General features: G+C 42.6%; 1 protein-coding gene across 3 annotated transcripts; it reads left to right on the top strand.

The window, feature by feature from the left end:
• Positions 1–1,201: 1,201 nt before the first annotated feature.
• On the top strand, positions 1,202–16,477 carry kif11 (kinesin family member 11). 3 transcript variants are annotated; one of them, XM_030071233.1, is made up of 27 exons: positions 1,202–1,370; positions 1,602–1,703; positions 2,448–2,577; positions 3,628–3,725; positions 4,063–4,141; positions 4,575–4,760; positions 4,851–4,975; positions 5,273–5,363; positions 5,987–6,132; positions 6,707–6,803; positions 6,935–7,030; positions 7,116–7,204; positions 7,857–7,944; positions 8,686–8,759; positions 8,868–8,982; positions 9,422–9,493; positions 10,055–10,190; positions 10,774–10,946; positions 11,238–11,363; positions 11,767–11,922; positions 12,277–12,416; positions 12,650–12,810; positions 13,798–13,916; positions 14,226–14,448; positions 14,961–15,124; positions 15,582–15,689; positions 16,170–16,477. In XM_030071233.1, the coding sequence occupies exons 2-27, from the start codon at positions 1,630–1,632 to the stop codon at positions 16,281–16,283; spliced, it is 3,180 nt and encodes a 1,059-aa protein (XP_029927093.1). In that variant the 5' UTR covers positions 1,202–1,370; positions 1,602–1,629; the 3' UTR covers positions 16,284–16,477. The 3 variants fall into 3 exon arrangements, with proteins under 3 accessions (XP_029927093.1, XP_029927094.1, XP_029927092.1); XM_030071234.1 differs by having other exon boundaries at positions 1,597–1,703; positions 16,173–16,477; XM_030071232.1 differs by having other exon boundaries at positions 1,597–1,703.
• Positions 16,478–16,499: the final 22 nt, after the last annotated feature.

The raw sequence follows: 16,499 nt of genomic DNA, 5'->3' as shown, positions 1-16,499 counted from the left end.
ATGAGGTGTGAGATAATGAAAAAAAGGTGATGATTTTGATATGGAAGAGATAGTTTAATGTTTGCTAATATAACTCCATCCATTTGTAAAAAGATGTGGATGTGCAGGATATGCCTAAACATCATAAAATAAAACAAAATAAAATGAATGAATGAATGAATGAATGAATTAATTAATTAATAAAAATAAAATCAGATGGTCCTTCCTTGCATGGTAATTGAGGTCAACCAATCACTTTTTATTTGCCACATTTCTTACATCAGATTGAAATGTAATGTGCTCTACATGGGAACTGAAATAAATGAATTAATGAATGAATGTAAAACAAAAATACAGTAGAAAAAAAACGATATGAAAAATTAAAGTTGAAACAGTACATATTAAACAAGTACTTGACCACATAAATTCATGAGAAAGCAGTGAAAATAACATAAAATAAAAATGACTGACTAATAACACTCCGAATACTGACATCTGACTTTGCCATTTCTGTGATGATTTACTGTCAAATGCAAATGAAAATTGCAAAATGCAAAATCCCACTTTAAATCCACTTATATTTGACATAAAATTCTAATTCTTCTATATCTTATAATGTTGTTCAAGTATTAGAATGACCAGAGACGGAAAGGAAGCTCACGGGCTACTTCCGCCGGCCTATCCGGAAGGACGCTTTGCTTCCGAAGGTCCATTGAGCTGGGCGTATTTTCTCTTCTACCAATAAAATACATGACACTGATTTTATTTGAGCAACACTTTTGCAATAATGTCTGAGATCAGCAACATTTCGGCGCGTTTACATCAGACTTTCATTGTGTAGATCTTTTTAAAAACGCATTTTAATATCATCGATTTGCGATTTGACGACGTTGGCCTGCGGTGTTTTTAACGGCTGTGTCAAACGCTTTGAACGAAACCGCCTTAAGCGTCATCTATAAAAGTTGTGGATTTTTTTTATTATTATTATTTATCATAATAACAATACAGGACATGTATAAAACATTTCGGCTGTTTAGTGAGAAGTGGAAAAAGTCGTTTATAATTAATTTTAACCCAACAGTTGCACTTCTCCCTTCTTCTATCCTCTTTGCTCTGCGCCATCCCGTGATGCTCCTGTCCGCTCTGGCCAATGGCGTCGCGTGTTTGGGCTTCCCCCTCTTACTATTGGTTATCTTAAATATTTAAAACCACAGTTTGAAACGTCTGTTTTTTTCCCCGTGGAGCAGAGCGCCAGGCAGTTTGGGGCTTTACACAGACTGTGCTGTGGGAGGTCTCAGGCTGTTACTGAAAGATAAACTTAACTTTTTTTGTGGTTATAGCGGAGAATAAAATCTACGGGGAGAGGAAACGAAGGATTAAACAACTTTTTGGTGAGTTCCGTCGTAATATAACCCGATTCCGTCCTGGATTTTAACGATAATCTAGCTAAACGGTGACTAAGATGCTAACGTGATGTACCGCTAATATTATTTTCTGATGATAATGCCTCTATATTATCAGTTGTTAAATATTTTTCCGAGTGTATAAGTTCAAATGTTTATTCGTTTGCCGTCGTGATAATGTGACTAAACTGTGTTTTTTTTTTTTAATTTCCAGTGTAGTTTTGCAGAAGCGCAGCGTTCTGCAAACATGGCTTCACACAACACCAGCGGTGTCAAACGAGAGGAGAAGGGCAGGAACATACAAGTCGTTGTTAGATGCAGGTATGGTGAATTAAAAAATAATAATAATAAACCTGTAACGTTAATCTGAAGGGGGGGAATAAAATAAACAGATAATGTAACGGGCCTCTTTCCCTCTGACAAATGACAGGCATGACAGAAATAGTCTGAGGTAATCTGGCTTTAAATGGTTTCAGATGTAAGTCAAGAAATTTTTTATGTCAGTGTTTGAACATTATTTTGCTCATCAGTTGGTAATAATTCAGTGACTGAGCCTTATCTTTTATTGGTTTTTATACTCCAATTTTTTTTTTAACCTTATGCCTTTGAGTGTTTTATTGATGACTTGTTTTATTCATTTTATTTTATTGCTGCCTTTATGAAGCACTTTGTAATATTGATTTTGAAAAGTGCTCTATGAAAAAGATGATTATATTGTTATTATTAAAACAAATGTTATTATCCACTGAGTAATATACTGTAACGTTATGCTTTGATCCCAGTAGCTTTTGTAAGCAGAATGACGGTGTGCTATGGATTATTTGATAAAGTTGCTGATTTAAATCACAGACTGGGACTTTAAATATCAGCCAGCAGCTATGTGATTGTGCCTCTGTGGCTTTGATTGGTAAATTAATTTCGTTACCCAGCCACCCAACAAGGTCACCTACTCTAATTTAACAGTGAGTCTATACATATAGTGTGGGTGTATATAAGTTGGTTTTTGTACCTGCAGTAAAACAATAAAATCTGTCTCCCTAATGAGTGCACACGTTTGTTTTCCAGACCTTTCAACACAGTGGAGCGTAAGACTTCCTACGGCGTCATCGACTGTGATCAAAACAGAAAGGAGGTGACCGTAAAGACCGGAGGGGTGAACGACAAGGCGTCCAGGAAGACCTACACATTTGACATGGTAAGAGGCTGCAGAGACGCTCACATCTGTCCTGAATGAGTTCAGATCTGGAAAAGTCTTCAGATCAAACCGCCTCATTGTTCAGATAGTCCTGAAAATTATGGGAGGAAAATGTTTTAAAGTTCTTATGGCCAGCCATGTTATATAAATGTGTTATTTATTGGTGTGAGGAATTATCTTCGTCCACTGATTGATGTCGTGTTGGCACTCAGAACGTCATGCTGAACACTGAGATTTTGGTAATATTTCGATTGATTGTTCAGCACTAATTGATTGCCAGCTTATTATAATGTTGAATATTCTTTGCTAAACTTGTTTTTAAAAAGCAGCTCTCTCACTATCTTTACATAGTCGTATCAGTGCACAATCCACATAGAAAATGACCTCTCTGAGAGGGGAAGTAAGAAACTGAGCGGGACATTTTCTGCCTCCTAGTCGGTCCTTGAACGCAGCAGCGGTGTCACTTGTAGAGAGATTTCCTCTTTTCTGGTTTTTGCCGTTTTGTGCGATTACTGATGTTAGAGACACAGGTTTGAATTCAGTCTCCGGCAGAGGACAGAGACAGCTCCTGTTCATGTTTACTGAACACGGGAAACACTTTGCAGATAAAAGTGAACAGTCATTTCCTGTTTATTTACGTGTCTCATGTTGGTCAGTTGGAGGAGCTTGACATTAACTGAGCCTCTGTTCCCACTGATGTTGTTATCAGGTCCTGCATAAGTCTTTTATATACGCTTAAATTTGACCCTGTGAGATCTTAATTTCAACATAAAACACCTTATCCAATTTATTTAGTCATGTATTTCTATTTGTAGAGTAACTCGACTCGCTTTATACTAATCAGCAGAGAGAAATCCTGCACTTGATCACAAACATGATTAAAATCTGTCTTAAAAAGCATTAAATTTAACCCTGTGAAACCTGGTTGTGCTGAAGGTGCTTTGGAAGTAGTGGCATCAGATGTGAACTTGTAATAATGATGATGATAATTAATGATGCTGATGATGAACTTGTTGATTTGAAGTCGTGGGGTTTCCGCTGCGTCCTCAGGTGTTCGGTCCGGCCGCCAAGCAGATCGACGTGTACCGCAGCGTCGTCTGCTCCATCCTGGACGAGGTCATCATGGGATACAACTGCACTGTTTTTGCGTAAGCAGCCTCTTCTTGTTATGACAGTGAAATAAGAAATATTTGCCGTCTTAATTCTAGATAAGATGGTGAATGAATATGAAATATTGTGATAAGTCTGTCACCAACCCCTGTGAGTGCTGTAAAGGAGAAAACATGAATTTGGAGCATTGTCATAAGAGCGAGTCCTGGCTTTATTGAATTTTTTATTTTAATTGAATTTGCTCCAGCAGTGGTGGTGCTTTTCTGCTGGATGAATGCCTTGGTTCAGTGCGAGAGATGATATCTGAAGGTTATTTTTAAGTCTCCTGCATGGCTGTTATTTCTTTCTGCTAAATAACTTGTGCTGTGTTTCCAGTTACGGGCAGACGGGGACAGGGAAGACGTTCACCATGGAGGGAGAGAGGAGTCCCGACGGGCAGTTCACATGGGAGGAGGTACATTTAGAGAAGTGCAAAGTCTGCTTTTACGCTCTGAGCCTCCTGGGCAGATTTGCTTAAAGTAAAAGGATGTCTGCAGGTCCTTTTTTAAAATTCAGTTTAGGAAATATTAGGCATTAAAAATCATTAGTCTTGAATTTGATTTTACGAAGGCATATTTTTCACAAAAAACTTGTCTAATGTAATATATCCATCTTTTAATTTCTTTTTGTTAAATTGTTTTGTTAAATTACACAAGACAAATTTTCACTTACCTGCATTGCTCATTTTAGTAAGAAAGATTATTTCCCGCAAGATGAGTCTTATCTTATTAAATTTAACTCTGATGCCTGCAGATATCCTGTGGGGAAAAAACAGTCAAACTTATCTTATTTTACAGGTGACATAGTTTATTTCCACAGTTAACTTAATAATGTCAACTTGTCATCAGGACCCTTTGGCCGGCATCATCCCCAGAACGCTGCACCAGATCTTTGAGAAGCTCTCTGAGAACGGGACAGAGTTCTCCATCAAAGTGTCCCTGCTGGAGATCTACAACGAGGAGCTGTTCGACCTGCTCAGCCCCAGCGAGGACGTCAGCGAACGGCTGCAGCTCTTCGACGACCCGCGCAACAAGGTACCTTACCTGTCGGGCAAACGTGACCTCAGACTTATTTGGTGATTTTCCCCCAGTTTCCCCAGAATGAGCTTTAGTGTTGTGTTTCAGCGGGGCGTGGTGGTGAAGGGTCTGGAGGAGGTGACGGTCCACAACAAGGACGAGGTCTACCAGATCCTGGAGAGAGGAGCCGCCAAGAGGAAGACGGCCTCCACGCTCATGAACGCATACTCCAGGTACACACAGCAGACAGACAGCTGAGGGCATTCACAGGAGTGTGAAGACGCTGCTTTATTTTAGTGCTGAGCATTTTGCTGATTCCAGCTTCACTAAACTTCATGATCTATTTTAATTGACAAAATAATCAAAAGATCGCTCAGTCATCATGTGTTTTCATCTTTATATTGTTTGTGTTCTAGTAAGACTAACTGACTCTTGGCTTTTTTTTTTTCATGCAAAACACACCTGAAAAACAGACTAAGTGAACTGGTTCTGGTTAGTGGTTAGTTTTTTCTTGTTTTTCTGTTTTGCAGTCGTTCCCATTCTGTGTTCTCGGTCACCATCCACATGAAGGAGATCACTCTGGATGGAGAAGAGCTGGTGAAGATCGGCAAGCTCAATCTGGTAATAATCCTTTAGGTAGCTGACGCTCTTAAAGAATGACTGAGGTCTTTGGGGCAGAAAATCTGCGCAGCGACAGAATACCTGCTGCCATGTCACTGATTTGGCTGCTGCCAAAAGACATGGTTGTTAGTTTCAGTTCAAGTTCAAGACTTTTATTTGTCACATGCATGAATGTACGGGTACAGCAGCAGTGAAATGTGATTGCAACAACTCCAGCACTGTGCAAGTAAAAATAGATAAAATAGATAAAAAATAAAATAGAAAGTATATATAACACTCCTATATACAATATACAATAATTGCAAATAAGTAGAAAGTAAGAGAGGGAATAGAAAATGATCAGAGTTCAGAGAAAGCAGTGCAACAGAGGTTTTCTGCTGTGGTTTTTGGTTTTAATTTGCATTCTTAATCCAGTAGACTGGCCAATGGAAAAATGTCATTTTCACAAACTTTAACTAGCCTCTCGTGATGCCTAAAAACTGCAAGAGCAATACTTATCTAATTAGAAACCACAGTCATGCCGTCACATGGTGCATTCTGCAACACTGAACAGTACTGCCCCCACTTGTAATTTTGAATTCCAGCAGTCAGACGTAGTGAAAACACGTGAATCTCCTCTGCAGGTGGATCTTGCCGGCAGTGAGAACATCGGGCGTTCGGGTGCGGTGGACAAACGAGCCCGCGAGGCCGGAAACATCAACCAGTCTCTGCTGACGCTGGGCAGAGTGATCACCGCGCTGGTGGAGAAGAGGCCGCACGTCCCGTACAGGTGGGTCCCGCTACAGCACGCCCTCTACCTGCACGCCGAAGCTCAATAAGCTCCTCAGTCACCATGGACTCAGGCTCTTTTGAGCTCTCTCACACCTGCAGAGTGAGAAACACAAAACTGCTCTACCCTATAAATTGTTTTTTTTCCTTCAATTTGGTTATTGTAAAATTGAGTTTGTTTTTAGTGGCACTTAAAAAAAAAAAAGTCTTAAACGTAACTTGCCTTAGCTTTAGGAACCCTGATTACTGATTTATTCCTTTAAGCAACCAATGGACTGACCTGATTTACAGCAGCTGGTAGTTACAGCTAAGAAAGAAAAAAAAATCCAAACGGCACCAACTGATGCAAAGAGAAGGACTTTATGTGCATAAAATGCACATGTTTCAGTTGGTATTTGGGGTGTTAGGGGTGTCCCTGGTCGACTACAGCAGTGACTTTAAATTGGAGAGTCAAAGAGCTGCATCTTCAGATTTTAAAATGTAAATCTATAGCTGCTTTAGAGTTGGGCAATGTGTCAAAATGCTCCTGTTGGGATCTGTCACTCCATCAGTTTGCTTCTTTCTTTGTTCCACAGAGAGTCCAAGCTGACCCGCATCCTGCAGGACTCTCTGGGAGGCCGAACCAAAACCTCCATCATCGCCACCGTGTCTCCCTCCTCCAGCAACCTGGAGGTACGATCCCTCTGTCTGTCTGTGTGGGAACATGATGATGTGCATCGTGTTTAATACATGTTACTTATTTATTAAATATTAATGAGAATAATGCAATGTAGTGTTTTTATATTCATGTGTCTAATCTGTAGGAGACGCTGAGCACTCTGGAATACGCCAGCAGAGCCAAGAACATCATGAACAAACCTGAAGTGAACCAGAAGCTCACCAAGAGGACGCTCATCAAGGTGAGCTCCATGTGGACGCGGAGCTGAAGCCGAAGCTTTCGCATCTTTCAGGAACCGTTGACCTGAATTTGTTTTTCCCTCCAAGGAATACACCGAGGAGATCGAGCGTCTGAAGCGTGACCTCGCTGCCACTCGGGACAAGAACGGAGTTTACCTGTCTGCAGAGAACTATGAGTAAGTCACACACAGACACACACACAGATACCTGCTGTGGCATTGCTAGGTGTGTATTTCTTCAAACTGATTCGTCAAACGAAGTGATCTGATAAGACGTGTGTTTACATGCCCCAGAGCGTTTTAGCAGAATCTAACTTTTCTGACCTGCACAAAGTGGTTCCTCCTGCTGGGAAGTGTCTAATCTGCCGGAAATATAATGTAAATATGATCCATGTTAAGTCATGTTGTCCAGTGCTGGCGCCCCCATCAGGTCGTCCATCAGACTGTAAAAATGAAACCTGGCTGGCTGGTTTGGACTTTTATTCTTGTAACAGGCAAACTTCAAATTTTTTTGGTGTGGCCGTGTAAACTGTATATATCAGCCATCTGAACAGTGACTTGGTTCAGGTGTGTATTTATTAACTTAAATACAAGTGTGCCTGGTGTAGACTTACTTATAATAAACACTTGATTTTAAATTTCCTTTTGAATATAAAGCAAGTTTTCCTTTTCATGAGTGTGTGTGTGTGATCCGACCCGTCTGAAAAACATTCCATGTGTCAGAAAGCTTTGTAAACATGACATTTCACCAGAACACAGGAGTTTGATGAAGCTGTCTGCCTCGTTGGCTCTGGCCTGCAGTCACAGGTGTGAATGTCCTGTGTTTCAGCAACATGAGCGGCCAGATCACCAGCCAGCAGGAGCAGATCGTGGAGTACACCGAGAGGATCGCTGCCATGGAGGACGAGCTGAGGAAGGCAAGTCACTTTGGTTTTCCCCAGTTAAATGCCCCATTACTTCAATAAATGATGTGCACTAATGTTAGGGATGCGTGATATTGGATGTTTCGCTGATATCCGATATGTCGATATTGTCCAACTCTTCTTGCCAATTGCTCATATCTATATAAGCACTTTTTCCCCACCTATTTGCAGAGAACATTGAGTCTTTTCTGCAGTGGAGTTAACATTTTATTATGCCTACTCTTATTGTGAAGGCCCACTGGCAGATGAAGACATAAAATACAATGCTTCTCAAAAGGTGCACGTTCACATGGCATGTTTTACATAACCTAAGTTGAAGTAGTTTTCTTGTTTTGTCAATTCATTTTTATTTAACATTTTCTCTCAAACAAAACCTTAAGATTTATTCTACTTGAACAGGCTTGGATGATGCCGTCCCTGAGACGACAAGGGCATATTCGACCTATTTCACATATTGGCAGAAATTATTATTATCGTGCATCCCTAATTAATATCCATAAAGTATTATAGCTAATTAATTACTAACTAATATCCATAAAGCATGGCTAGTTTCTATTCAGCAGTAGGTAACAAGCTGGTTGTTGATCTTTCCTCTCCTGTTGTGAGTTCATATATCTGTTGCTTTACTTTTCAGCTGCTCCATAAAAGCTGATGCATGTCTTATGTGTCACTCCTGTCGTGGTTTTTTTTTTTTTTTTTACCTCTAACAGCTCCAACTCATTTCTCTGTGTTCAGGTGACGGAGCTGTTTATGGACAATAAGACCAGGCTGGAGCAGTGCACCGCCGATCTGGACGAGAAGCAGCAGAGGTCAGTCATTTAATATTTAATACACATATTACAAAGAAATAAACTTGAGGAAACAGTGATGCACAGTGTAAAGCATCAGTGTGACACTAAAACAAACCAAACCTTCAGGCTGGAGGAGACCAGCAGAGACCTGCAGCTGACGAGAGAGCGGCTCGGTCAGGAGGAATTCATCAGCTCGGCTCTGACCACCGACCAGGAGAACCTGTACAACACCGCCGGCCAGGTGGGGACGGGCCGACTGAAGCAGCTTGTTCTGCTTTTAAAGTTTAAGTTTTCATATTAAGGTTGCAGTGGGTTGTTTCACATAATGCATCATTGAACAGAAAAATAGAATTTAACAAAATACATGGATGATGTTGATCACAGTATAATGGCCATAGTTGCTTGTAGGAATGGTGTGTTCTGTTTTTTTTTAAATGTCTGCTTTGTCCTGTACCACAAATAATTGTCTTGAGGCGTACAATTTTAAACAAAGATAACATCCAGTTCTTTAAAAAAAAATTGGGAATGAGTGTTCGAGGAGTTTCTATTTGAATGCAATCAACATTTTTATACAAAATCAACAAATTTAAGGTCTGGTAAGAGGTGAATTTATTTTTCTGTAAATTATGTGCAGAAGGCGTTGGTGCGTTGTTTAAACCCCGGTGTGTTTCCTCCTGTAGCTGCTGAGCACAGTCGGCGCCAGCACCAGAGACGTGTCGGGGCTGCATGACAAGCTGGACCGCAAGAAAAAGGTAAAGTTTGTTAATGTTTAGAGCTGCGATGCACTAATAAATCAGCAGAGGGAGTCATATCAGCCTTAAAGGCAATTTTTTTTTTTTCTGCTGATGATGGGCTGATTTTGGAAATGGCATTTTTTGCCATTTTTTTCAAGGTGGATGTCACTTAATACAGACGTCAAATTAGTAGATACAAAAAAAACTACCAGAAACTAAATTACCAGAAAAAGAGCAAAGCTAATGTGGTCTCAAGTTTACAAATTTAAATCTGTTATCTTAAGGCGAAACTCTCTTAAAAGCTTAACATGTGTTTCACCTGTATCTGTGCTACAGTTCTTCAAAAATATTTCGGTTTTGGACATTAGGAGTAGGAATGAATCAGAAACTTACATTAGCTTCAGCCGTTTCTGTACATTTATGATCACAATGCAAAACTGCGCTTAGGGAATGGGCCATGGTTAATAGAAAAACCTGTGCGTTTTAGAGTTTCAGTCACAGAAACATGGAAGCTTGATGTGCTGCAGAGTTGGGTTTAAGTGGCTTATCAGGACTGAGCAAACTGTGACTGGCCTGCAGGTGGAGCAGCACAACGGGGAGATGAAGCAGAGCTTTGAGGAGCGCATGGAGGGAGCGTTCAGCAGCATGCAGGCCAGCATCCAGCAGCACAGCCGCAGTCACCACGACATGCTCAGCAGCTTCTCTCAGGCCGTAGGTAAGAAACACCTCTGGAGGAAACGTGTGGCCGAGCAGGGCTCACCCTTCACCGTGGAGGAAAAACAAAGTTAAAGGCTTTAAGTCAGGGTTTCAAACTCAAAGCAGAGGCCAGACAGTTTCAGTTTTAAGAAATTGATTTTATTATTGAAAGAGGACCGAGCTGTAAGAATAGACACAGTATCTTTTTATTTGGTCAGTGAGGTCTGGGGAACTGGACTGTTTGTCCTACTTTCCCACAGTCAGACAGACTGACGCCTCTGGAATTTATTTTATGTGCAGTTTCAAGTTATGTTTAGCAGAAAGTTTTGGCTATTCCTGGATCGATGCAATACGCTGAGAGGAGGTCAACTCTCTGACTTTGAAAACCTCTGCTCTGAGTTGTCAAGAGGTTTGATACTTGCACATAATCCTAAAACCTGGACAATTAAGTCTTTCAGGTGAAAAAGAGAGAGAGAATGATAATGACTGGTGAGAATAAATCACCACTGGCTTTTGGATGACTGATGCTGCTCAGGATTAAAATAATGGTCAAATGCGGACGATTGAAATAGCTCAAAGTTTCTGGTTTCCTTCATCCACAGACGGTTTGCTTGGAACGAACGAGGAGGCGCTGAAAGGCGCTCTGGTGACGATGGAGTCCTTTGTGGGCGGAGTCAAGCAGCTGGTGGCCGAGGGTGTGGCCCGCTGCCAGGACCGAGTCCGCCAGCAGGAGGCGCTGTGCCTGCAGAACAAGGAGAGCCTGATGCAGCTGCTGGTAGGTTACAGCCGGGGGTTGACTCTCCTGGGGCTTTCTAATGGAAATTTCCAGACTTGTTGACTTAACAAGATCATGAGAGAATAAATAAACAAATCAAAACTCCCGTTATTTTGCATTTCAACTGTCGTCACGTTTTACTCCAAAACCTGTCCACAGCTGTGTTCAGTTACTGGAAAGTCTTTGAGTTTGACGTCCACATCAATGTGGTTCCCTGCAGCAGAACCTCATCAGTTGATTTCTGTATCAGTTTTATTGATTTGAGGTGTGTGCTGCGTGTGTTCTGTGCAGGAGGAGCACGGGCGGGACATGCAGGATGTTTTGGCGGCTCAGACTCTGTCGGGTCTGTCTGCTGTGAAGGAGCAGCTCGACACTCTGAGGACCTCAGTGGAGACACGGCGAGCTCTGGCCGACAAGGTCAGTCTGTTTTAACTGTCTTCTGTTTTCTTAATGCTCCGTGGTCATGGAGGTGAGTTCAGCTCAGGTGATGGTGATGAGACGCTGAGATGCAAACGACACCCTTCCTTTATGACTGTACATTATTAACCCTATTTATGATGGAGGTAAAAGTGATGAAAAGCTGACTCCACTGGTTTGGGAAAAAAAATAATATCTAACTGTTGAAAGGAAGTATGGGCTGTGCTGTATCGAAATACTGAATCTAATTTTTATGTTTCCATATATTCAAATTTCTGTTATTGGCAGCATTAACAGACAGTCTTATTTCTTTTTCTTACCAGGGTATCTTACAGATACCCTTATTCTCAAATAAATTTTTGTTTAGAGACTGAAACTCTTATTTTGCGCTGTCCTCCCTCAGGTGGAGGCGATGAAGGACGTGGGTGTGTTTTTCGGCGGCCTGGTTCAGGACCTGGCGAAGCTGAGGCAGGACGTCCTGCGGGACCTGAGCGCCCTGCAGGCCGAGCAGGACAGGCTGCAGGACGAGATCCGACAGGCCGAGGAGAAACACCAGACGGTGAGAAACGATGAGGCTCGCCGGACCGAAGCTTCCAGAAGCTTCTGTCTCGTCGACCACAGATCCACCGGTTGTTGCACCGCGTGTCACTGACAGATCACGTGGCCTGAAAATCACATTTTGTTTGTAGCTGAACAAATCATGAATTTCATGATGAGCGCAAACAATTGGTTTATTCATTTTATGTTTGTCTTTATCAATGAACAGATTATCATTTTGGTAATCAGTCATTTATCAAGTGAAAACACAATCCATTGTCTGATTCCAGCACCACTGAGATCGTCTTCCTTTTTTCTGTTCATATCATGATAAAATCTTTTTGGACTGTCTGACGGTGCCTGTGCTGTCCTGCAGGGGATGAAGCAGACCATCCAGTGTCTGCAGGACCAGCTGAACCTGCTGGCCATGCAGACGCAGAAGAACTTCACGGACCTGCGCTCAGCCAGCCGGGCGCTGCAGGGCCCCGTGCAGAGCGTCCAGCAGAGCATCCACACGTGAGTGACACTCTCTTAGACCCGCACATGTGAAGCTTTACTGTAGATGCTGCAAAAACCTGCAAAACATGTCGCCAGTTTTCAGGACATTGGATTGTGTGATGATGATTATTGCCTGTGTGTTTATCATCTGTTGCTGAAATACATGAAACTCAGTAAGCTGGACAGAATGCTGGCCTGACTCAAAAAGATGTTCATAAGTAAGAAATGTTCCCTCCGGCTCCTCTGTGCAGTCGTTGCAGTTCGATGGAGCGTCTGGCCTCAGATCAGGCGGATCTCCTCTCCTCCGCCTCCTCCTCGCTCGCCTCCTCGCTGCGTCTGGACGCTGAGCAGAGCCAGGAGACGCTGCAGCAGCTCGCCGGACGCTGCTCGGGCCTGCACAGCTCCGTCAGCGGTGAGAAACCTGCTCCTGTTTTACTGCTTATTTTACAGTTATTAGTACTAGACTGCTGTCATTAGTGACGGCTACGAGGAACAAGTGTGTCATCTTTTGATTATCTTCTTGATTTATCTATCAGATACTTAAACTGATCACAAATACCTGTCACACAAGTTCTCAGAGCCCGAAGTGATGATTACAAATCTCATCCTCAGCAGGAGCTCCTCCTGAACGCTGCTGTGACTTTAAAGACTTCCTATTTTTATTCACTAAATTACTGCAAAGTTCTGGGATTTCTGTGTTTGTTTGTTTTTTGTTTTTTTTTCTTACATTTAAACCATTTTCATTGCTGCGCATCTGCACAAAGACAACTGAAGTGTAGGCATTTCAGCACTTTAAAACGGTTAGCATTTTACACAGAGGTAAATCCACCAGTAAAAAGTGAAAGATTTTTTAAAAAAATACAGCTTTAGACCGCATAAACTCCTGAAGCAGGCAGAAACTGGTTTCAGTCATTTAGCTGGTGCTCCTACACAGTGACTTCAGATGGATGCAACCGTGGAATGAGCTGAATTCACTGGATCACTAACAGGAATGTCAGCAGGGTCTCGGTCAGATAATCCACGTGAAATAAAGCACAAGTGTTTCTTTAAAAGACGAGGTTTTCAGTGGTTTATCTAAAACAACAAAACCTGAAGGGATTCTAAAGCAACAGCCTCAGTCTTTACCAAAAATACTTTGGCAGATCATTTTAATGTGAACCTAGCACTTTGCCCTCGTGTGTGTGTGTGTGTGTGTGGGTGTGTGTGTGTGTGGCTGGGTGTGTGTGTGTGTGTGTGGGTGTGTGTGTGTCTGTGTGTGTTTGTGGCTGGGTGTGTGTGTGTGTATGGGTCTGTGGCTGGGTGTGTGTGTGTGTGTGTGTGTGTGTGTGTGGGGCTGGGTTGTGTGTGCGTGATCCTCGGTGCTGGTGATGTGACTCTGGATGTTTGTTGGTCCTGTCAGGCCTGCTGGATCAAGACGTGCAGTGGAGCTCCAGGGTCCGGCTGCAGTCGGACGCCTCAGCCCAGGAGCAGCTCAGACAGCTGGGCGTGGACAACACGAACACTCAGGCTCTACAGCAGGTAACAACCACAGCTCTGCATGCACTTTTAACTGGATGAGCAGCAGAGATGATCCTGCAGACGAGTCTGTCAGGGTTAAGTTTACAAGAACAGGAAAAAATGTTTCCGACTGAAGTAAAAGAAGTTAACGGTGAGGGGGAAGCTGCAGGACCATGAGTGTTTGCAATCTATCTTCTGGTTCATAAATGTGCAGATTTCCCTTGATGTACTCATTAAGCACAGCTGTCGAAGCGCTCACTTTACAGCAAAATTGAACTTTGGTGTAGTTATGGGTTGTAAGTGTAGGACCTCGTTTCTGTCCCCCTGCAGGGCGTGGAGGCTCACTGCGCCCAGCAGCTGCATGTGGCCTCAGAGGAGCTGCGAGGCCAGCAGGAACAGGTGAAACAGGCTCTGCTGCCCGTCCAGGACCAGGCCCACCTGGACCGGGACGTCCTGAACCAGCAGCAGGTCCAGCTGCATGAACACATGGAGACGAGCCTGCAGCTGGTGCACAACTTCCTGCAGGACGAGCTCCAGCAGGACGTCCCGACCGGTAAATGAGCACAGTGCTTAGTAACAGTCTTCTGGAGGCGTGTGTGTGTGTGTGTGTGTGTAATAGTCTGTTCCCATGGTACTGTGTCATAATGCTAACTTATCCCTGAGGAGTTATAGTGTGGTAATAGTAGTATTTGACTGGCGTTTTTTCCAGTTTAGAGAAATTGTGCTTTCAGCTCGTCTGACTTTACCTCCAAGATGACGTGAGAATGGAAATGGATTAAGAATGGAGGATTTGCATGTAAAGCTATATTAAGTAATATTCCAGATATTTTGGTAGTGTAAAACCAGCTCTCTCCTGCAGTGAGAGTCATCACTGTGGGTCTTCTTTCCACTGTCCACTAACAGCCAGCCTGTGGTTACCTGGCTTTAGCATTCAAAATGTATTATCAGTAAAATGAACTCCATCCTTTCCCTCCATCATCCTCTCATTGACACAGATTTGTTGTTTGTATAATCTTTTGTGTGGAAATGTTGTCGGTCAGTAAAAGGACTGATTTCTCCTGGCAGGTCTGACTCCTCAGCGCCGGCAGTTTGTTTATCCCTCATCGCTGCAGAAGCTGCGCAGACGCAGCGAGCTGCTGGAGAGTCTGAGGCTGCAGCAGCTGGAGCTGCAGGTCGAGCAGGACGAGCTGGAGGAGCCGGAGGACGACAGACACAGCCAGGTCGACCATGTAGGTTCATCTGCACCACAGACACACCAGAAATATTAAAATCTGTGTACTGCAGTGAAATGTATTTTCCAGTGTTCTGCATGTTTGTTTATGTTGGCCCCACGATACGATATCATGATACGATAGTATTTTGATTTCAAACGTTTTGCACACCCCTGTATCAATACAGTATTGCCACATAAAGTATTGCGATACTATGCTGTATCGTTTTCTCTCTTCCTCCCCTGGTTTACATCAAGAGCTTGCCAGCATCTGTTTGACTGACAGATGCTTCCAGCACTTTGTAAAACAACAGCCAGCACACCGACATCACTGCTAAATCAAATGAACCCTGTTGCTGAATGTTTCTGCATCATTTAACCTCTCAGCAGCCGTCAGGCGGGGTTAGTTTGGAGGAGAACGCAGCACTTGGTTGGTTAAGACAGTAAACTGTGACATGTTGGTTTGGTGTGTGCAGGACTCCCTGGAGGACGAGCTCAGCACCTGTAATGAAAGCGTGGCCACCGAGGTGTCCTTCGACGAGAACCTCGTCTGCAACGAGAACAGCAGAGTTCCTTTCTTCAAGGTGAGCAGGAGAGCAGAGGACAGCACCGAGTAACTGCAGACATGCATGACATCACAGATTAATGAGAATCAAAACATACGAGGGAAGGATGTCGGCATCCGATGTCCTCCTCAGTCTGATCAGCAGCTAAAATAAACCCCAGCGTATTGATTTTATGATATGAGTGGAGAAAAGGAGGATGATCTTGACATCTTGGTGATCTTTGTGAAGCTGGAATCACATCATGTTTGGTGTTTTTACCTAAATTTTACCATGACCAAGACATTCCATCCATTACTGGCATTTTAAGTGATTATTTTTATGTGACAGGAAAAAACACCCTAAAGTTACACTGATATTATTCTCTATATGATAAGGCTGAAGCTGGACACCATGTTAACAGCCAGTAAAGAGCTCAGAGGGATTATTATAAATTGAGGTTACAAGTATGTAATTTGTGCAGCTTGATTAAAATTATTTTCTTCCTCCTTGTTTTTTCAGCAGAAGAAGTCTGGCAGGAAGGAGCCGAAGGTTCCCGTCAAGTCCAAAGTTTCCGAAAACGACGCCTCGCAGACGCCTCAGAAATCCAAACTGCCGCTCCGTGCCAAGAACTGAACAGCCAGACAGTTCATTATTGTTTAGAAAAAAAAAATGGTCATGATTGTTTTATCGTTTTATTATTGTCCCGTTTTTTAATGTCTTTTCTGGTGCTCTCTTTTTGTTTTTATTTTTTAAAATAAATTTCATGAATGAGTGTCTTTGTAAAATTGCTGAATCTTAATGTAAAAATAAAGAGCTTAATGTGCTTATTTTATGTGTTTTTGTCTTTGT

Source organism: Myripristis murdjan, chromosome 15 (genome assembly GCF_902150065.1).
Source record: "Myripristis murdjan chromosome 15, fMyrMur1.1, whole genome shotgun sequence".
Lineage (NCBI taxonomy): Eukaryota > Metazoa > Chordata > Actinopteri > Holocentriformes > Holocentridae > Myripristis > Myripristis murdjan.
Note: the sequence above shows the minus strand (reverse complement) of the source record. Positions and strands in the feature narration are given on the sequence as shown.

What these genes read in the sequence shown, in the direction of transcription:
- kif11 (XM_030071233.1), top strand. Translation starts at nt 1,630, where the DNA reads ATGGCTTCACACAACACCAGCGGTGTCAAACGAGAGGAGAAGGGCAGG. An exon ending in CAGCTTCTCTCAGGCCGTAG is followed by an intron (nt 10,191 to 10,773) that starts GTAAGAAACACC and finishes CTTCATCCACAG; the next exon opens with ACGGTTTGCTTGGAACGAAC. An exon ending in CCGAGGAGAAACACCAGACG is followed by an intron (nt 11,923 to 12,276) that starts GTGAGAAACGAT and finishes GCTGTCCTGCAG; the next exon opens with GGGATGAAGCAGACCATCCA.